This window comes from Rhinolophus sinicus, chromosome 4 (genome assembly GCF_057876585.1).
Source record: "Rhinolophus sinicus isolate RSI-liver-muscle chromosome 4, RSI-T2T, whole genome shotgun sequence".
NCBI classification, from domain to species: domain Eukaryota; kingdom Metazoa; phylum Chordata; class Mammalia; order Chiroptera; family Rhinolophidae; genus Rhinolophus; species Rhinolophus sinicus.
Genome location: NC_142504.1, coordinates 52,257,197 through 52,279,639, shown reverse-complemented (window position 1 = coordinate 52,279,639; position 22,443 = coordinate 52,257,197). Strand labels below are relative to the sequence as shown.

Below are 22,443 nucleotides of genomic sequence, written 5' to 3'. Positions count from 1 at the left end.
CTACTTGGTGCCATAAGATTTTTTTACTCATTGTAAATAGAGTCAAATATAAACTATAGACACTTGTGGGGGAAATGTGGCCTTTTATATGCTTACTAGAGGTTTAGAAAATATTTAGTTATCACCTTTTACTTTCAGTATAACTTTGTCCTTCAGATATATAACATAATATTGAAAAGGACGCTTTTCCCCACCAACTAGGATATTATCAGTTATTTTATTATCTTCTTCTCAGTGTTTTTTCCTGCCTTCAAAAATTGGCCTGTCTCAATGCTTATATTTCTTGTCTATATAGCTGCATCAATTTATAGCTCAGATTGTATCAAAAGGGAATATATTCAGCTTCTTTATTTAATTTTTGAAACCTCATTTTATCTGATGTGCTTGATCTTATTGGGAATTGGTTCAGATTAAACCTGTCCATCCTTCATCTTAAGTGGGATCTGTTTCGCGTATTGGTTAACATAGTAGAGATAGTCATTTCCCCCTAGTGTTGCTTCATAGGGTCTGTATGTTTCATATTGTTCCTTTAACTCAGCTTTTCCCATCTAAACCTTGTCTGTCTTTGTAGGCCAACGTCAGAGGGCAGCCTCCATTTCTCAGTTTGCATATCATCCCCCGGGCTATACGACCATGCATGGACGGGCTTTTAACCTTTCTTTGACTAAATATCTGCATTTCTTTGATGGCACTTCTACAAGATAGACAAGTGTTTATGAGGAATAATTTGCAAAGAATATATGAAAGTTTCCAACAGGAATATTATAACAATAAACTGCTTTATATTTTATAGGAACTTAAAAAATTAGATATTACAAGAGCAACAACAAACACAACAGTAATATCAGGTGCTCCATATCTAGCTGTTATTATTTGATAAGCCGTGTATATAGTGGTTTGTTTGGGTTACATGATGTGAGCTTGGGGACAGAGTTCTTTCTCATAAGCAGGTGGTTCAGGACGAAATATGAGACCGCCCATGACCTTGTCAGCACTCTACTCTAATCCAGGGTCCCCTGGCCTTTTATTCACTGTGACCCAGGACAGAAAATGTCCCTGTACGTGACATGCTTTCACGTGGTGTTCCTCTCTTTGAACTGGCTGCAATTCTGATCCCTTTCTCTTTCTTAAGAACTCGTGTCATAATGTAGTTAGCATCAATTAGCACTATTTTATACAAAATTATAACATTAATATTAATCTTCAGTTGACCTTCCCATTGACCTCAGAACAGTGGTTTCCATGTAATGTAACAACATCCTGTTACAGAACCACAACACTAATTCAACAGATTATGCACTAACTGTCCGCAGTGCAGATTTTTCCAGTGGTTGGACCATGTAAACCTGTCTTTGTCTTGCAGGATGCAGGCTGGCTGGTAGGAGTGAAGGAATCAGACTGGCTCCAGTACAGAGACCTGGCCACCTACAAAGGCCTCTTTCCAGAGAACTTCACCCGGCGTCTGGACTAGGGCCAAAAGTGTTGTAGGAAGAGCCTACTTATTAGGTTTTTAAAACTTCATGAAAACCTGAAGAGTTCATTTTTGCTATTACACTCTTAATGATTTGCAGACTGATGCCAGAAAAAACTTGGAAAGATGTATCAATGCAGCATGTGTGCAAAAGAGTGTAAGAAAAAAACAAGTAAATTACGAAGAAAGTCCTCACCAGTTCCCATGTTATTGAGAACAGATTTGTTTGCGCTTTTTCCAAGCTGTGGAGACTCTTGTACTTGATCCCCCTCCCATCAGTTCTAAAGTAGCTTTCTCCAGCACAGAACGTTAATTTCTCTGTACCAAGTGTGTGATCTTGAGTGGCTGCCCTGCAGAAGACATGATGAATTATCCTGTAGAACGAGATTATCTTATTCCCCTGCGCCGGTGTGAGCACGTGCTCTCTCTCTCTTTCAAGTTTACCATGTTTAAAACTAAACTGCTGCAGAAGTTTTCAGTGTTCTTTTCCAACACACCTCTCTCTCTCTCTATATATATATATATGGACACACAGTCTCACGAGCTAGTGCCCATTATTCCTGGGTCTATGTGTATGCACAAAATGACATACACATAGTTGCTTCCTTTCCTTTCCATTGTAGCTCTTTGCCTCTCAAGTGTCATTGATACATGCATTGCTCTTATTCTGTCTGGCATTACAGTTGCAGTTTTGCCTCAGAGCAAAACCAGCCATCTCATTACCAAAACAGTTGACAGTATCTGTGTTCGTAATGTGCATTTTTCAGGGTGCAATGACAAGTAGCATGTCAGGGCTCCTGCCTCTTTGGAGAAAGTAGCCTGACTGTCTAGCTGTCCAGCTGTTGTGGCTGGAGGCAGGCTAGTCAGGATGAGCAGCTACCTTTGTGTCTTCTGCCTTTTGGAGACTGGCTAGATGATGGGGCACATAAACCCACCCCAAAAGAACACTTGAAAAAAGCTCCCCTATATTTCCACCTGGTTATATTTATGCAAGTCATCTTCACAGATTGTTCTACAATAAGACCCGTGATATATGCTGTATCCACAGATCATCTGTAATGATGTTTTCAGTGCTGTGTCATTCCTAATAAACCTTTCTTCAGCTCTGCCAGCAATGACCCCAGTTCCTTTTGATGAGTCATTTGTTTGGGAAAGCTGGCCTCAGTTACATGCGCTACTTGTAGCAGTTTACGTGGCATTGTTATTTGTGCAGAAATCTGCTTGTTGGTCTGGGCTGTGCTGCACAGCCCCTCCCTTCCCGCTGCCTCGTGCATTCCAGTCATTGCTGGTCACTCGGTCATGGTCATCCCCGCTGCCCGGCAATCACTACAGCACAAATAACAGCTGCCACGATGGCCCCGCAGAAGTGCCAGCTGTGGCCCCCAGTCTGTGTATCACAGAAAATGTGAAAACCTTCATAATCAGCAATTTCTTCTCACAGCAGCCTCATTTTTTCGTCACTTTTGTTTCTGGCATGTTTATGTTGGTAGGCACATAAAAGGGAAAAACAGATCAGATGGAATAGAAAAGTCAATTCATTGGATCACTGTTTATGGATCATTGTTTATTATTAAAACAAAACCCTTCCATTTGATTTAGACTTTTCTGCCAATATAATTCTGTACTCAATGGAAGCTGGTCAAAATGTGCATTATTAGACTTTAGTTCTGGTATGTATTTCTCATTCATGGTTTGAATTCTCCTGGTGGATAACTGACTTCCAAGTAGCTACAATCGACCCAAGATTTTCCCAGGAGCTAATTGACAGGGAAGCTGGATCATCATGAATGCTGACCAGTGCCTGAAAATAAGACTCACTGCCCAGCGGCATAACTGTTATTCAGCAAGCAACGTGCAGCATTGGAAGGTTCATAGCAGAAACCCTTTCCTGATGTGGAGAGTACGCATGAGAGGTTGAAAGCTAAGGCTGAAAAAAAGTAGTTCTTACAATAAAATGCCCCTGACGTTTCCCAAAGATAACGGCCGCATCTCCTAGAGTCCTGCCTCTGACGTTCCTCTCACGTCCTCCCCACAGCAGCTCAGACGGGACCGCTGGGCAGGACACAGCTTGTTAGTAAGCTCAGCCCAATCCCTAGTTGAATTAACAAGTTCTTCCAAAATGACATGTTTTTAATTAGCTATTTTGTCCTGGCATATAGACTTTGAAACAAATTTTAACACCAAATAAAAGCAATTAGAATATTTGTTTCAGGAACTTTCAAGATCCTTAGATTTTCCAAAGCAGTGAAAGTTAAGAGGATGAGAGGTAGAGGAAGGGATAGTGGTAGTCTCCAAAAATGTCCATAGATATGGAGAAAATTCATTTCAGTGGACTTTCTAAGGGACGTGTGAGTAGTTGCAAGGACTTCCTATGGTTACTAGTGTGGAAGTTCCTTCCACTTCCCTTTCTCAATTAGTCTAATTCAAGTTCTCAGGCCACCAACCACCATAGACACATCACCTGGTGATATATCAGCGAGTTTGTAACTGCGCTGTGTTCCAAAGGACCTTAATCCAGGAGACATACACATGTCTCCTCTTCATATTTTAAGATTTCTCTTACAAACCCAGTGGCACTCGGACTTTCAAATAATTTAAAAGATCTGCAGAGAATCGGGTAAAAGAGCCTGTGGATTTTATTAAGCACACACGGTTGTGGCATTCCTATGAATACCACATATAGACATGCATTGAAACCTGTGTGATGTATATCCTTACAAAGCAGAGGCCTCTGGCAGTTTGAATATTGAACACGCTCTCCGCATAGCTAGGGCCCTGGCATGGGAAACTCCCAGGGCACCACGCAGCCACACCACTTCCACCGAGGTCTGCTCTTCCTGACGAAGGTGGGACAGCTTTCGAGTGACCCAGACACCACACCCATCTGTCTTGGTTTCCAGGGAGAGTGCAGGTTCAGAAATCAAGTGCTACACTCATAAATCAGGCTATCAGAAAAATTCTGCATGACCCCTCAGCCTGCTCTGATGGCCCATTGGAGAAAGGGCTTTAGGAACTGCAAAAGTTACGATAAATCAATGAATTTAAAGAGACTGGAGGTCAGTACTTGATTGCACACAAATCGCATGGCCGAACACCTCGAAGCCTTAGAAATGGACTAATTTGTCTTGCTAGGACTCCACTACTCATTTCAAAGGAACCCAAGCCTTCTGGTTTTACTTGAAGCCCAATCAAAAACCTTACAAACATTCTGTGCCACACCTAGGAGATGAGCAGAGCACACAGTTTCCCTACGTGGTAGTGTAGCTCCTGTGTTCCCAGCCTGAGGCGGCCTCCTAGGACTCAGACCAATTGAATCGGACAATTGGTAGCTGCATGGAAAGAGGATGACCAGGATTCTCTCAGCCGACTTGAGAATTGAGACCATGTGGTCACGCCGTCCTGACCCTGCCTGTCACACACCTGCTGACCCTCCCATCACACAGCCCCAGGCTGAGCGAACCCTGGCTGTTCACCGCCCACGCTCCCAGGGCACACACCAACAGTGCAGTACGTTGCTCATAAATGCCAAATACAATAATGCTGAGTAAGCTGAATAGTCCATCCGAATAGCTTGCGACTCATTAGCTCTCCTTTTTAAAAATGGCAGTATGTGTTGACGTTTTCAGTTTCAAAGGTAAGCAAGACACAGCCCTTAAATCTCTGCAAATTGAGAGGAAGGCCAGGTACCTTGAAGTTCTTTCAAAGGATATCTAAACTTTCACCTTGGTGCCCAAAAGCCCAGTAATTCCCGGTCTTCTACGACCTCAGGTCCGACACTCCAGCTGTCTCACTCTTCTCGGCTGGGCCAGTCTTGTGCTCATTCCCTCCCCTAAGCCCAGCACAGGGGTCGGCAGTTGGCTCTGGACAGACACTTCCTGGTGGATTTGAACGCACAGGAAACCCCGTCGGTGCATGAGCGCTTTGTCCAGACCACAGGCCACGTGGCTGACGCCCTGATATCCATCATTAAGATCATTAAACGCTGTCTTTGTCCTGCTGTCCAAACACCTACCAGTGACCAGCAAAGAATTTATGAGGCATTTGGTGATGCTATCAAACTTCTCCAAACTCTAATAAGATTCCAAGATATTCGCTTTCCTTGTTTTCCTACCTGTGATTGTTCCTTCAATGTCACCTTTACTGATTTTTCTCGCTTCTTCTAGTGGGTGCCGGATTGGGTCATGAAACGGGACAGTCTCCATCCCTGGGTTTGTATTGTAGTGTCCAGAGAACGTTTCCTAGGAGTGTGCGATTACTGCGCCACGTCCGCGAGCTCATTTACTCATTAAACATCTGTCAAGCTCTCGCTAAGCGCCCGTTACTGTGCACTGGAACTACACTGGCTAAGACGTCGCATTCATGGGACTTTTCTCAAACCTCGCTGTCGCGCATGAGAGGGTTCCCCCTTCTTCACAACCCTGGGCCTGAGACATGGGAGCCGGCTCTGCTTCTTTCTCCAGATTACAAACACCAGCTTTGGTTTCTTCCCTCACAAAGTCATGAGACCTTGCACTTTAATCCCTGCTACCTGATCTACCGTGTTTCCCTGAAAATAAGACTGGGTCTTACATTAATTTTTGCTCCAAAAGATGTATTAGGGCAGAAGTTCAGGGATGTCTTATTTTTTTTCATGTACAACAATCTACATTTATTCAAATACCATCACGTCATCTTCTTCTGGAACTTTGTCATAATGTACTAAATGTGTCAGTCTGGCTGACGGTCTTAACTGGGGCTTATTTTCCGGGTAGGTCTTACTTTTGGGGAAACTCGGTAGGAGTGGTCCTCATCCTGCCAAGGAAAACGTTTTGATTCTTCTTGTCTCTGATCTACCTACTTCCCTTTATCCCAGCTTGCCTGCACTCCTGAAGCATTTGACCTCCACTGACCTCACAATGTTACCACCCCTGTTTGTCTCCGCCACCCAAGTCTCTCTCTCTCTCTCTCTCTCTCTCTCTCTCTCTCTCTCTCTCTCTCTCACACACACACACACACACACACACACACACGAATAATGAATATCTGTTGTACGTAATATCACATCCCCATGCCGCTGCTTGGCTTTCAAAACCCTTCATGTCTTTACAAATACTTGTTATCTTCTGCTTCCTTCAGACTTGTCTCCTCACTGTCCCATCCCTCACTTGTCTCCTCACCCTCCCACCACACCGCTTACTCTGCTCACCCCTTACAACCTCCCTCTCCTGGAACGCTCTCCTATCACTGTTTGCCCTCAGCTCCCGCTTCCCTCAAGGCATAGCTCAGGTCCCACCGCTCCAACAAAGACCTGTCCACCAGTTCACTCCTCTGCACTCACCTATTCAGCTCACCTAATTCATTTAGTGTAAAAATGATGTCATTTAGCCCTCAGTTTCCCCCACCAACCAGAAAATTCTCTGTCAACCTTCTCAGTATTTGGGATGCACACAAGGGCCTTAGACATAAGTCACCGAGCAAATGAACGAGAGCCTGTGAGATCATTTAGTTCAGAGAAGTCCAGAAATTCTAACCTGAGCATCAGCATGGACTGAAATCTGAAATTAAAAATATGAAGAAAATGCAGAATGCTCTTGTGACGTTAAAGAAGGAAAAGTTTACTTAAACAGGACTCCAAAGTATATGGCCAAAACTTTTGACTACAAAACTTTTTACTTTACACAAAGTTAGGCACATGATAGAATTGCTGAGGATAACGGCTGAAACTCACAAAGGATAATTATCTAGAAGATGTAAGACACACATTCAAGTCAACAAGAAACTAATAATTACTAAAACCGTAATATAATTTTAATAATTTAATTGTTTATAATTTTCATATTTATAACTAATAAATTACTGTTAATAGTAAATATAATGTTAACTAATCTTTGTTGCATGTCCTTTATTTGTCAGACACTCTCTTAAATGTTCTACATGAATTAATTCATTTAATCTTTATGAACCTATGAGATAGTTTCGGTTTTCACTTTTTGCAGATGCAGGAGCGAAGGCACAGTGATATGAGGAAACTTACTCCCATTCACACAGCCAAAATTGGCAGGCCAGGCAGTAGCCCAGGCAGCCTGACTCACGTGTACGTTAATGCTCTGCTTTCCGACCCCCTTTTTGCTTTTACCTAAAGGACATGAATATGCAAGTCTCTGGAGATACTTCAGTGGATACCAGGGATAAAAAGAGACCTTCAGTGTCCCAATAATCAGATCAGTGCCAATAATCACATAACCCAATGAGGTTCTGCTTGGTAGCCACCAGGTTGCTAAAAATTAAAATGTGGGACAGCCCAGCCCTGGAAGTATTCAGTGAAAACATATGTGTATTCCCTGTGTCCGGAAAGCCGGGAATTGCATTCCCAGGGAAATGCTTACTCTGGGCATGAAGAGAGCCTCTGAGGTGTCTGTCACAGCCCTGCCGGTGACAGCCAGGAGTGGGCAGCAGCTGGGGACGGATGACTACAACACAGAGGCTGCAGGCTGTGGAGCGGTGAGTAGCAGAGAGGAGTGAACTCCCTGTACAGACATGTGCAGGGAGCACAGACAGGACGGCAAGCCATCTGTATAGGTGTAAAAACACCTTAGCCACAGACAGCACCCTATAGCTTTCTCAGATACACAGGCTGGAAGAACATACATCACACACCTTAGACTGAGCGTCCATGGGGGAACTGGAATGGAGAATGAAGGGGAAAAAGGATAAAATAAATAACAAATATATAAAACTAACATGACTGGCACAGATTCATGATGATAGTGTGACCTGCACTGAGACATCTCACAGAAAAATACGAGAACTAAGGTTAAAAAACACAGGCAAAAAAGAGAAAAGAAAAATCAGAAACTACATACCATGGAGATGCTCAGAGAGCACTAATTTCAGGACAGCCCATGGAAAGCTGTGAGGTGTAATTTTTGACAACCCATAACCCTTCAATCTCACAGAGTGGTTTCAACTAGTCAATTTAGATCGGGATAACCTAGAGAAATTTACTCATTTTCTTCAGTGGTTGTGGAAAATGCGACATTCTCCTTCCTCAGGGAGAACGCATGCACACTGGCTGCCAGCAGACACCTAGCTGGCCCTGGCCATTGTGCACTGGTCTTGGGGTGACCCTCCCCCTCGAGGCAGTGTTCTTCTCCAAGATGATTGAAGCAAACCTGGAATGAGGATGCCGCTGCATTTAAGAGCGCTGGGTCCAGGCACTGATACAAGCCCTCGGGGAACTCAGTGATATGAAAATGAAAGCAGACAGGAGAATTTAGTTTCTAGCCAAGACATTTTCCAAACCATAAGCTACCACATCCTTCAGACAGACATGTTAGCACGTTGTTCATAATCATTTTGATTGTTTAAAACCATGAAACATGAAAATATTTAAAAATTATTTAAAAGAAAGGTGAAGCATAGTGGGGTGGTGCAGACATAGGGCAAGTTCCAAGTATCCCCCAAAGAATTTTACTTTGGATGCATCCTTAGATTTACTAAGGGTCGTGTCCTTCATTTCTAGACAGAACCAGAACCAATTACGTGTAAGAATCAGCACAATTCAGCCTTTGCGATTTACTGTAGTTGTGAGCACGTACTTGGCACGTGTGTGTGTGCAGACATGTGTGTGCACATGGGCTCTCTCGAAAGCGATGTTCACATCCTTCTTAGGGGGGATTTTTGAGAATTGCCTTTACACTGGCATGAAATAAGTTTGCTGGACTAAGGACCTTGTGTCGTGTTCAGGCTGGTTAACAAAGTCAGGGGTTAGGCGTGCCTTCATAATACTCTTAGGAATTAATGTTTTTGTCCAGGAACCAACCCGAAATAGAATATTCATAGAGCAATATCACGTCAGGAGGAAGGAAGCAACATGTATTACTGTAGAATCAAAATAAAAATGGTTAAGTTCCATTTTTCATTCTGCTACACCTGTTATTTCAATATCTCTAGTACTGGTTTAATTCAAATCACAAATTACTGGTATAGAATTGGAAGAGACCAAAAATACCACCCAGTCCTTTCATTTCAGACTGTGGAAATGGGGACCCTGCAAAGAGCTGTCGCTTACCTAAAGCTAGAAAACACGTTAAAAATACAGTTGGAAAAACAGGTTTCCTGCCTTGCGTTTCAGGGCCCTTTCATTCATTATGCTTAGTCCGCTGTTAATAGACATCACTTACAGAGAGAGGCTCCATACAAAGGAAAAGGACATGTGTGACGTACCTCCAATGGCCAGGAGGGGGCGCTAGAATTTAGGGTAGGAAGCTAAATACTGTACTTTTTAAACAGGAAGCATGGAATTGAAAACAAGTAGGGAGTATTACAACATTACATTTGACATTCAAATGCAACAGCCCAATGAGGACAGAAATTAATCCCTGAGTCACAACAGCCAAACAGGTCACTTAGCGCACAGGGTCTGGAGACTGGCTGACTGGGGGCAAATCCTTGGTGTGTTCTTTATTAGTTCAGCCACCTCAGCAGCACACGTAGCCTCCCTTAGCCTCTGTGTTATTTGCAACATGAGGGTGAGTAATGCCTACTTTATGCTTGCAAGGAAGGGATAAATATGTACAGTGTTGGACATTCAATAAAGGGTATTTGTTATAATTTAATGGATCAGTGATTTCTGTTATGAACTTAAAAAACTGGTCTTTTATAGACAGCAATCAGCTATTAACTCAAAAGTGCTAGAGGAAATTTCTACTACTTTCTGAGGGCCACCACTATTGAGTGAATGAATGCTTTTCAGGAGTATCTTGTGCTCTTTGCTTCCCGGAACATGATAGTTATTGTTTAATTTCTTCAATCGTTCTGAGATTTTCTTCATGACCCTTTACACTTTATATTTTAAAAAGAAATTGTATATATATATATATACAATTGTATATATAAAGAAATTGTATATATATAATATATAATATATATATATATATATATATATATATATATATATATATATATATAATGGGTTTTTTTTAATTTTTTTAGATCTGGGTTTGAATCCAGGCTTTATTACCTAATTCTCAAGCGATCCTGAACTGGCGAAACTGTTTAAGATTCCAATTATCTCCTCTGTCAGATGTGATTGATTATAACTACTTTGAGTATCATAGAAGTATAAAATTGTTCTTAGAGTTATGGTACTTAGTTAAGAAATTATTCGGTTATCAAAATGGTGGCATGAGGTGAACCTCTGGAAATCTCCCTTGGAATTTACAACAAATTGAACAACTATAACTCCACAATGGACTCCCTGCACAGCAGACAGTAAAGGTGAAGAGGCCCACTACTGAATTCACCTAAAGATGGGCGAATCGCACGAGTGGGGGAGGAGGGAAGGGAGAAGTCCGGAGATGGAGCTGCACGGGCGCAGGACACAGACCTAGCTCAGTGCTCCAAGTTTGCTGCATCCTGGAACTACCGCGGCTGTGGAAGAGGGAAGAACTCGGACTGCTAGGGCTCTGTTTATGGACCACAGTGCTGAGGGGACAGCTTATAACACGGCTGAACCCAACGTTCACGGCAGAGACCTTGGAGCAAAGACTCAGGGAAGAAGGCTGAAAATGGTGGTTTAAGCCCTCACTGCCGAGCAGAGAACAGAAGCCTTAGGCACTGAGCCAAGCTGCCCACTCCCTACCCTCCCAGAGCTCGCCCCGCCCCTACCTGCCCTGTCCTAGAAGTGGAACAGTAGCAGTGACAGATCAAAAGAACAGAATATTTGCAGTTCTGAGAACTGTGGTCCACAGACACAGATTCGCAGCCCAACTAATTCCAGCAAAGGGGAGGGGGCTGTGGAAGCAGGAACGGCTGTGGTGGTGGTCGCCACCATTGCTCTGGGCCACCTCTCACAACCCACCCCGCCCCTGTCCCCATCTATCTGGGCGTATCCCTGAAGGAGTAAACAGAACTGCTGAAACACATGGGCTCTGAATCTGGTGCAGGCAGGAAGAGCTTTACAACTTTAAAAGCTCTCCACATCCACACACGGATGCGGGACCCTATGACATAGTTGAACTGTTAACAGATGACAAGCCTGCCTTCCAGGGAGTCCCCCCACTGTGTGAGAAGCTGGAATGGCGCAGAGAACACACAACACTACAGTGTGAGAGAGAAAAAAAGGCTGCAGTTGGAGAGAAAATAAAACATTCTACCAACAAGTACTGGAAAACAAAAGAAAGATCTCTTCCTATCAATCTGTTACAGAAGCCATTCCTGTAGATATCTAGGAAGAGAAATAATAAATTAGTTACTGCCATGAATAACCAAGGCAACAAGACAGCTCAGAAAGAAAATGAAAAGTCTCCAGAAAATGAACTTAAAGATGTGAAAATATATGACTTAAATGACAGAGAATTCAAGATTGCAGTACTGAAAAACTCAATGAGATGCAAGAAAACACAGAAAAGCAGTTTAATGAACTCAGAAACACAATCAAAGAACTACATGAACATTTTACCAAAGAGATTTAAATTTTAAAAAAGAACCAAATGGAATTTCTGGAGATTAAGAACTCAATAGAAGAAATGAAGAATGAAATAGCCAGCTTAGGTAGTAGAGTTGACCAGATGGAGGAAAGAATCAGTGACATCGAAGATAGAAACCTAGAAATTACACTGATGGAAGAAGAAAGAGACTTGAGACTTATAAGAAATGAAAGAACTCTACAAGAACTTTCGGACTCCATCAGAAAGAGCAATATAAGAATAATAGGCATACCAGAAGGGGAAGAAAGAGAGAAGGGAACAGAGAATATATTCAAACAAATAGTCAATGAGAACTTCCCAAACTTGTGGAAAGAACTGGATCCTCGAATCCAAGAAGCAAATAGAACATCTAATTACCTCAACCCCAATAGGCCTTCTCCAAGGCACATTGTATTGAAGGTGTCAAAAATCAATGACAAAGAAAGAATCTTCAAGGTAGTCAGGAAAAAGAAAACGGTAACCTACAAAGGAAAGCCCATTAGATTATCATCAGATTTTTCAGCAGAAACTCTACAAGCCAGGAGGGAGTGTAACCAAATATTCAAACTATTGTAAGAGAGAAATTATGAGCCAAGAATAATATACCCAGCAAAGGTATCCTTTAGATATGAAGGAGGAATAAAGACCTTTCCAGACATACAGAAGCTGAGGATATTTTCTAATACACTACCTGCACTACAAGAAATACTAAAGGACACTATTTGAGCACCATCAACAGGGACAATTTGTGGCAACCAAACAATAAAAAGGGGGAGAATAAAGGCTTGAACCAGAACAGGGAATGGAGAAAGCAAGCATGCAGAAGAAAATGGAATATTCTAAATACCAAACTTCCTTTTACATAAACTTAATGTTAACAGCTCAAAAAAATTCCAGAACTGAAATATATACTGTAATTAAAGAAGAAACAGAGGGAAAAATCATAGAATACCACCACACAGAAAAAACAGACAATGACAAAAAGGCAAAGAAACAATGGAGACACAGTCTTACAAGAAAACTAAAGACAGAATGATAGGAAATCCTCACATATCAATAATCACTCTAAATGTAAATGGACTGACCAATAAACTGACCAAATGTAAACTCACCAATAAAAAGGCACAGAGTAGCAGATTGGATCAAAAACTAAACCCAACCATATGCTGTCTCCAAGAGACACATCTCAGCTACAAAGACAAGCATAGACTCAGAGTGAAAGGGTGAAAATTGATACTCGAAGCAAATGGTATCCAGAGAAAATCAGGGGTAGCCATAATGATATCAGATGAAACAAACTTCAGGGTGAAAAAGGTAACAAGAGACAAAGATGGACATTTCATAATGGTAAGGGGACTATACAACAAGAAGACATAACAGTCATCAATATTTATGCCCCCAGTCAGGGAGCACCTAAATATACCAAGCAACTACTAACAGAACTAAAGGGAGAAATTGACCAAAACACAATTATACTAGGGGACCTAAATACATCACTGACAGCTATGGATAGATATTCCAAACAGAAAATAAATAAGGAAATAGCAGCCCTAAATGACACATTAGATGAAATGGACATAATTGACATTTGTAGAGCACTTCATCCTAAAACATCAGACTATACATTTTTTTCTAGTGTACATGGAACATTCTCAAGGATAGACCATATATTGGGACATAAAACTAGCCTCAGTAAATTTAAGAACACTGAAATCATACCAAGCATATTTTCTGATCACAAGGCGTTGAAATTGGATATCAACTACAAAAGGAAAGCAGGAAAAACCACAAATACTTGGAGATTAAACGACATACTCTTAAAGAACGACCAGGTCAAAGAAGAAATTAGAGGAAGACCAAAAGATACATAAAAACAAATAAGAATGAAAATACATCCCACCAAAATTTTTTGTATGCAGCAAAAGCAGTTTTAAGAGGGAAATTTATATCATTACAAGCCTATCTCAAGAAACAAGAAAAATCCCACATAAATAACTTCACATTAAACCTTAAAGAACTAGAAAAAGAAGAAGAAATGAAACCCAAGGTCAGCAGAAGAAAGGAAATAATAAAAATCAGAGCAGAACTAAATGAAATAGAGAACAAAAAGACAATAGAAAAAATTAATGCGACAAAGAGCTGGTTCTTTGAAAACATTAACAAAATTGACAAACTCTTGGCTAGACTCACTAAGATAAAAAGAGAGAAGACATTAATAAACAAAATCAGAAATGAAAAAAGGGAAGTTATAACATGTCACAGAAATACAAAGCATCATCCAAGAATACTATGAGGGACTATATGCCACCAAATTCAATAACCTAGAAGAATTGGACAAGTTCTTAGAAACATATAGCCTTCCTAGGCTGAAACATGAAGAACTGGAAAATCTAAACAGACCAGTCACCAGTAATGAAATTGAATCAGTCATCCAAAACCTTCCCAAAAGCAAAAGTCCGGGACCAGATGGCTTCACTAGTGAATTCTATCAAACCTTCAAGGAGGATCTAAAACCAATCCTGCTCAAACTCTTCCAAAATATTGAAGAAGAGACAGTACTCCCTAACTCATTTTATGAGGCCAACATTACCTGATACCAAAACCTGGTAAGGACAGCACAAAAAAATAAAACTACAGACCAATATCTCTGATGAATACAGAGGCAAAAATCCTAAACAAAACTCTAGCAAATCGAATGCAGCAATGCATTAAAAAGATTATTCATTACAACCAAATGGGGTTCATCCCAGGGGCACAAGGATGGTTCAACATATGCAAATCCATCAATGTGATACATCACATAAACAAAATAAAGGACAAAAATCATATGATTATATCAATTGATGCAGAAAAAGCATTTGACAAGATACAACATCCATTTATGATTAAAACACTTAATAAAATAGGTATAGAAGGAAAATACCTTAACATAATAAAGGCCATATATGACAAACCCTCAGCTAATCTCATAATTAATGGTGAAAAACTGAAGCCCTTTGCTCTACATTCAGGAACACAACAAAGCTGTTCCCATCACCTCTGCTTTTCAAAATAGTGTTGGAAGTCCTTGCCAGAGCAATCAGGCAAGAAAAGGAAATAAAAGGCATCCAAATTGGGAATGAAGAAGCTAAATTATCACTCTTCGCAGATGACGTGATCCTATATATAGAAAACCCTAAAGACTCCACCAAAAAACTATTAGAAACAATCAACGAATACAGTAAAGTTGCTGGTTACAAAATCAATGTACAAAAGTCCATTGCATTCCTATGTACTAACAATGAAATCTCATAAAAAGAAATAAAAAAAGAATTCCTTTGCAATTGCAGCCAAAAAATAAAATACCTAGGAATAAACTTAACCAAGGATGTGAAACACCTATATGCTGAAAACTATAAGATATTTTTTAAAAGAAATTGAAGAAGACACAAAGAAATGAAAAGACATGCCGTGCTCACGGATTGGAAGAGTCAACATCATTAAAATGGCCATATTACCCAAAGAAATATACAGATTTAATGCAATCCCCATCAAAATCCCAATAACATTTTTTAGAGAAATAGAACAAAAAATCATCAGATTTGTTTGGAACCACAAAAGAACCCAAATAGCCAAAGCAATCTTAAGAAAAAAGAAAAATGCTGGAGGTATCACATTCCCTGACTTTAGTTTGTACTTCAGGGCTACAATAATCAAAATCACGGTACTGGCAGAAAAACAGACACATAGACCAATGGAATAGAATTGAGAACCCAGAAATAAAACCACATAAACATGGACAGATAATTTTTGACAAAGAAGCAGAAAACATACAATGGAGAAAAGACAGCCTCTTCAATAAATGGTGCTGGGAGATTTGGAAAGCCACATGCAAAAGAATGAAACTGGACTGCTATCTGTCACCATGTACCAACATTAATTCAAAATGGATCAAAGACTTAAGCATAAGACCTGTAACAATAAATAGCATAGACGAAAACATAGATACTAAACTTATGGACCTTGGGTTCAAAGAGCATTTTATGAATTTGACTCCAAAGACAAGGGAAGTAAAAGCTAGAATAAATGAATGGGACTATATGAAACTTAAAAGCTTCTGCACAGCAAAAGAAACCATCGACAAAATAAAGAGGCCACCAACTGAATGGGAGAAGATTTTTGCAAACAACACCTCTGATTAGGGGCTAATATCCAAAATATACAAGGAACTCATGCAACTCAACAACAAAAAAACAAACAACCCAATTGAAAAATGGGCAGATGACCTGAAGAGACATTTCTCCAAAGAGGACATAGAAATGGCAAATAGACATGAAAAAGTGCTCAACATCACAAATCATCAGAGAAATGCAAATCAAAACCACAATGAGATATCACCTCACTCCAGTTAAAATGGTTATCATCAACAAGACAAATAATAACAAGTGTTGGAGAGGCTGTGGAGAAAAAGGAACCCTCATACACTGTTGGTGGGAAAGCAGACTGGTGCAGCCGTTATGGAAGGCAGTGTGGAGTTTCCTCAAAAATTTACGAATAGAATTACCATATAACCCAGCAATCCCTCTCCTGGGTATCTACCCAAAAAATCTGAAAACATTTATACATAAAGACACGTGTGCTCCAATGTTCATTGTAGCTTTATTTACGATGGGCAAGACATGGAAACAACCAAAATGTCCTTCGATAGATGAATGGATAAAGAAGTTGTGGTATATATACACAATGGAATACTATTCGGCAGTAAGAAAAGATGAAATAGGACTATCTGTGACAACATGGATGGATCCTGAGAATATAATGCTAAGCGAAATAAGTCAGACAGAAAAAGCAGAGAATCGTATGATTTCAGTGATATGTGGTATAGGAACCAAAAACAACAAAAGGACAAAACAAACGAATGAGAAATAAAAACTCATAGACACCGACAATGGTTTAGTGGTTACCAGAGGGTAAGGGGGCAGGAGGGTGGTAGATGAGGGTAAGGGGGATCAAATATATGGTGATGGAAGGAGAACTGACTCTGGGTGGTGAATACACAATGGGATTTATAGATGATGTAATACGGAATTGTACACCTGAAATCTATGCAACTTTACTAACAGTTGTCACCCCAATAAACTTTAGTTAAAAAAAAGAGAATTACGGTACTTAAGACTGACTGAGATAGTATTTATTTAAAAAAACCAGTTGACATAATCCCTGGTGTAATGCTGCAGCTCAGCTCTTGGCAGGTGAATGCAGGAGACATTGAGGCCGAAAAGGAACAAGGGAGCCATGGATAGGGGTTCATACCACTATATTCTCAATGGCGACCAGTCGGGACACAAGAAGCAAACATCTGCCAATATCCCAACCAGGGGTCTTCCTGCACCACAGTCTCGCAGAAGCCAGTCGAGACACAGGAAGCAGGATCCACGGGATCTGCACCATCCACTCCACCCATGCTTGCTAATGTAGCCAGGGAAGTTATATACAAAACAATAGTCGCAAATGGCCAACTGGTTACAGCTGATGGCCACTTAATAACTGAGCGTGAGGCTGAGAGCCTGGAAACTGCTCTTCTAGCCCCTTCCCAACACCTGGCATGACTCATCCAGAGGAAACATTATTATTCCCATTTACAGCAGTTTTCCCAATGACACACATCCTACAAGTGGCAGTGCTTGGACTTGAGCTGTCATTCTGGCCTTACCAAGTGATAATATCCCTCAGAGTTACAAGGTCTCACGTCAAACTCTCCCAAGTGCCTCTTTTCGGCAGCTTTGCCCTGAGAAAGACCATGTGCCCTCAGAGCACTGTTTTTCAGGTTACGTTGTTGGCTGCCCAGAAAGCTGGGTTCTCAGGCTGAGCCCCATGACTGGACCATTCACCAGGAAAGAAAATCTGGAAGGTCTGGCAGCCACATGGAGTGGGTCTGAACTGACAGTTCCTGAAAGACCGCATGTACCTGGCAGCCACAGAGCCTGTGGGAAAACAGGCAAGAGGTGAAGCTTTGGTGGAGGTCTCTGGGCTGCGCTCACTTCCCGGGACATTGTGCCTGGCCCAGTCCGGCCACTGGACTCGCAGGAGATGCTGCTGCTTTCTGGGAAGGTGTGGGGAGGTATAGGGTAGCGCAGGGCTCAGGAACAGGGACTGGGCCCCTTTGTCCACCTAGCCGGCCTTCCTGTCTTCCACTGTCAATTCCTGTTTCAGTGCAGTTTGATGAGTCATGATTTGCATAAGAGTCACTGATTCCCATTTGTGCCAGGCCAGACTGACTGCACAAAAATTCTGTTCACCGACAGCTTCTTTTAATCTTCTACAGAAAGAATACGCACTATATAATTCAGTTTTGCTGACATCCTTATGAGAATATTCCAAAGCACACACGTGGGATGTTGTCCCCTGATTATATATGAAATTCCAACCATTCCAGGCCTTTCTCCAAGTGCTCTTCATGCAGAGGTTTGTCCCTCATGAAGTTTGTTGCAAACACTATTGACCTGCTTCACTGTGGTCACAAAACAATGTAGAGAGACAGACACCACTCAGAGGTCATGAAATCATAGGAAATTGTAATAATTCATGGTAAATAGACGATTCCTCTATTGTTGCTTGGCAACATCTCATAGCTGAAATATAAATATAAACAATAGTTTCTATGCTATAAACTTCTCCTCAAGGCAGCAACGTTTTTGACAGTTCCTCATCGTCACCGTAACAATTCTTGATATACGTAAATAATAAGACTAGATATACGTATATACTATTTTATTATATATTACATATTACTATGTATTTTATATATCATTGTAAATGTTACATAATTATTTGTATGTTTATATTTTATGTTTTATATAATGTATTACAGTATATATATTTCTAACTTTTTTTCTTTTTATATATTATCCATCATCTATCTATACTATTGCACAATAATACTGTATAACAAACACCTTCAAACACAATGGCTTAAAACAGCAACCACTGTAATTCTCACAAGTCCATGGGTCAGCTTGGCAGTTCTGTTGATCCCGCCAGGCTCAGCTGATCTTGGCTGGGCTTGGTCACATGTGGTCAAGTGATGGGTGGCTGAGGCTGGCTGGTCAAGCAGGTCTCGGCTCAAATGAATCGCTTCTGTTCCATGTGGTATCTCAGGCTCCAGCAGGCTAGCCTGGACTTGTTCTCTGGACAACGGTGAGGATCCGAGAGAGCTAGGCCTCTTGAGGTGTAGACTCAGAACTGCAACCCCAAAATTCCTTCCATATTCCAAAATGAGGACATAAACTATACCTCTTGACTGAGCAGGTGCGAATTCACATTGCAAGGAGTGACTTCTAGTTCTGCAAATTTTTCAGTGAGAACATTTGGCCATGTGTCTCTTATTGAATGTGTTAAACTAAAAATTTTTAACTTCCTTGCTGAAAGCAAGGTTTTAGTGAACCTAAAATACTGGTCAAAAGACTACTCTTGGGACATGGAGTCTAAACCACCACCAGCTAGGTAGAAAAGACAACACGTCCATCATCCAGAGTTTTGCAAGCATTTTTATATATCAAGTAGGAGGAAAGGGGGGAAAGGAGGTGGTGTGAAAGAATTTACATGAACTATAAGCAAAGGGGTGGAGAGCTGGAGCAGGCCAGCTCTGGGATAGCAGGGTCCACATAAAGAAGTGTCCACTGCTGTGAATTAGCTGGGGTAGCAGTCCGGAGAGCCCACCTATGAACAAGCTGGCTCTCCTGGAGTTGGATGGTGCCTGGCGGAGATAATGTGTAGAAATAGCCGCCTGGAAATTTATCTGAAATTCCAGTAGGCAAAACAGGGATGTGAGAAATTTTTGTTAACTGCGTAGCAGCCATTAACAGACCAATAGTTCTTTTCTTTCTTTCATTCTCTGGCCTCTGGAATTTAATTTAGAATATCTCAGAAGTTTCTCTTTGTCAAATGCAACTATAACCCCTGAATCTGGACTCTGAGCATGGAGAGAATCCTGGTGGCTTTTATTTCCCCTTTATCCTCTCGCTGCTTGGCCCCAAAGGCGGACCCAGTTGCAGGAAATACACAGCACAGCAAGAATACTAAAGTCACACTTAGCTGGCAGGAGGGGGGACCCCTGTGAGTTGGAAAGTGTTGTAGAGCTTGCGGAGAGGAGAGAGAGTAAGAAAACATCTCATACAAGGGTGTTTGCACTGGGGTTACCCCAAGCTGCCCATAGATAAACACGACCCTAAAGAGCCTGTCAAAGGCTATGCAAACTGAGCTATGAACAGACCACAGCCCTGGTCCTAGACCAGCCACTGGGTGGCGCCCACACAGGACAGATCTGAGCAGCACTGCAAAGACTGAAAACTTCATTGGTTGGGATTGCCCACCAAAGGCAGGCACGAACTTGAGACCCTAACTGGGTAAATTGCCTGCTAACAATAAAAAGAAAAAAAGAAAGAAAAAAATCAACTTTCCCCATAATATTTAAACAATGCCTCGAGCCTCATGACACAGAGGGATGGATAGCAACAGGAAGCAGAGAAAATCAGAGTTGTGCACATAAAGATGGAGAGATAGAGGGATAAAAAGAGTGGAGAAAGTGATGGGGGAGATAAAGGAATAGAATCGCAGAGAGAGAAAAAGAGCCCGTGCAAGTGATAGAGCTATAGCTCAATTATGATAGTTTTCTAAATCCCATATGTCAGTAGAGGTTGCACAATCGTCATTTTCTAATTTTAAAATTTCTCCTGTATTTATTTGTTGGCTATATAAATTCCATTAAGAAGGACTTTTGTTCATCAGCTGTGGTACAGAAACGGCAAGGTAAATGTTTGGCTCTTTTATTATTTCTGTTTCAGAAGAATGAGATAGTACCTTAGCAACCTACACTTCCTTTTTATTAAACTTGTTATTTAATATATTATGTTTGAAAATTTTTGTGTAGGAATTATTCTTTTGGTACGCACATTGGACTCTATGGCCGGTGACAGCCACTGCAAGTTGGCTTCTGTGTCTTTTGACATGACCGCGGACACTCTGACAGCTTCTTTGTGAGACAAACGTCACAAGTTTATCTTGTACATCTCCTGCCCAGTCCTGGATTCAGCCATTTCCAAACTATTTTACTTTTATTAAAATAGTATTTGGTACCACAATACAGATGCTAAGAGTACTCATTACTTCTGGATTGTTATTGCTTTCTAGTTTTTTCAGTGGAGATAGATGTACATATATATCATATCTCATTGCTGAATATCACTATGGTCTTCTTCAAAGTACTCCCCTTGGGAAGCTATGCACCAACGCCAGTGCCTAGTCTACCCTTCAAAGCAGTTTTGGAACTCTTTTTCTGGAGTGGCCATCGAGCTGTCTTGATATTACCTTTGATGTCCTGAATAGCATAAAAATGTCTTCCTTTCAATATTTCCTTTATCTTTGGGTAAAGAAAGAGTCATTGGGGGCCAGATCAGGTGAGTAGGGTGGTCCAATACAATTATTTGTTTACTGGCTAAAAGCTCTCTCACAGACCGTGCTGTGTGAGCTGGTGCATTGTCGTGATGAATTGTCGGGCGACCGGATGGCTCGGTTGGTTAGAGCGTGAGCTCTAACTAAAGATTGAAAATGGTGACTGGACTTGGAGCTGAGCTGCACTCTCCACAACTAGTTTGAAGGACAACGACTTGGAGCTGATGGGCCCTGGAGAAACACACTGTTCCCCAATAAAAATAAATAAATAAATAAATAAATAAATAAATAAATAAATAAATAAGAAAAAAAGAGCTGTGAATTGTTGGTGAAAAGTCAGGTCGTCTAACTTTTTCACACAGCCTTTTCAGCACTTCCAAATTGTAAACTTGGTTAACTGTTTGTCCAGTTGTACAAATTCATAATGAATAATCCCTCTGATATCAAAAAAGTTTAGCAAATCGTTGCAACAAGTTCACACACTTAATTGTCGGACCTCCTGTGTGTGTGTGTGTGTGTGTGTGTGTGTGTATTTTAGAAAAAATGAATTCAAATTGTACATTGTACATCATAGAGTTTTAACTAAACTCTCAAAAATTTGTATTTGCATTTGTCCCTTATAGAAAAATGTTGATTCTTAACAGTATCAACATAAATTTGTATAATTTTAACTATAAACAACATTATAATTACTACTAACAATGCTAGGCCCAGAAGATGGGATGTAATTTAAGATTCTTATTTTTTCTCTCTTTTTTTTTTCTTTCTTTCTCCCTTTCCCTCTTTCCTCTCCCCTTCCCACCCCCTAGGGTACATTCAGTTCCAGGAATATACATTCATGCCAATATTGCACTCTTTTCATTACTGTAGATTTATACCGTGTTTCCCCAAAAATAAGATCAGGTCTTATATTAATTTCTGCTCCAAAAGATGCATTAGGACTTATGTTCAGGGAATGTCTTCCTGAAAAATTATGCTAGGGCTTATTTTTTGGTTAGTTCTTATTTTGGGGAAAACACGGTAGTTCTTTTAACATTCTGGTGAAGTGGTTTTCTCTGATTAGTTTTTTTGTTTTAAGAATTTTCTTTCCACTCT

The 22,443-nt window shown here is 40.8% G+C and overlaps 1 protein-coding gene across 6 annotated transcripts in view; it reads left to right on the top strand.

Moving 5' to 3' along the window:
• The window catches only part of AMPH (amphiphysin), a 224,020-nt gene extending 221,426 nt beyond the window's left edge, over window positions 1–2,594 (top strand). For all 6 annotated transcript variants that reach the window (XM_074340534.2, XM_019710241.3, XM_074340533.2 and 3 more), the window contains one exon: window positions 1,364–2,594. In XM_074340534.2, coding sequence (XP_074196635.2) covers window positions 1,364–1,471 — 108 coding nt within the window. In that variant the 3' untranslated portion in view covers window positions 1,472–2,594. The remainder of the gene's footprint in view (window positions 1–1,363) is intronic.
• Window positions 2,595–22,443: the final 19,849 nt, after the last annotated feature.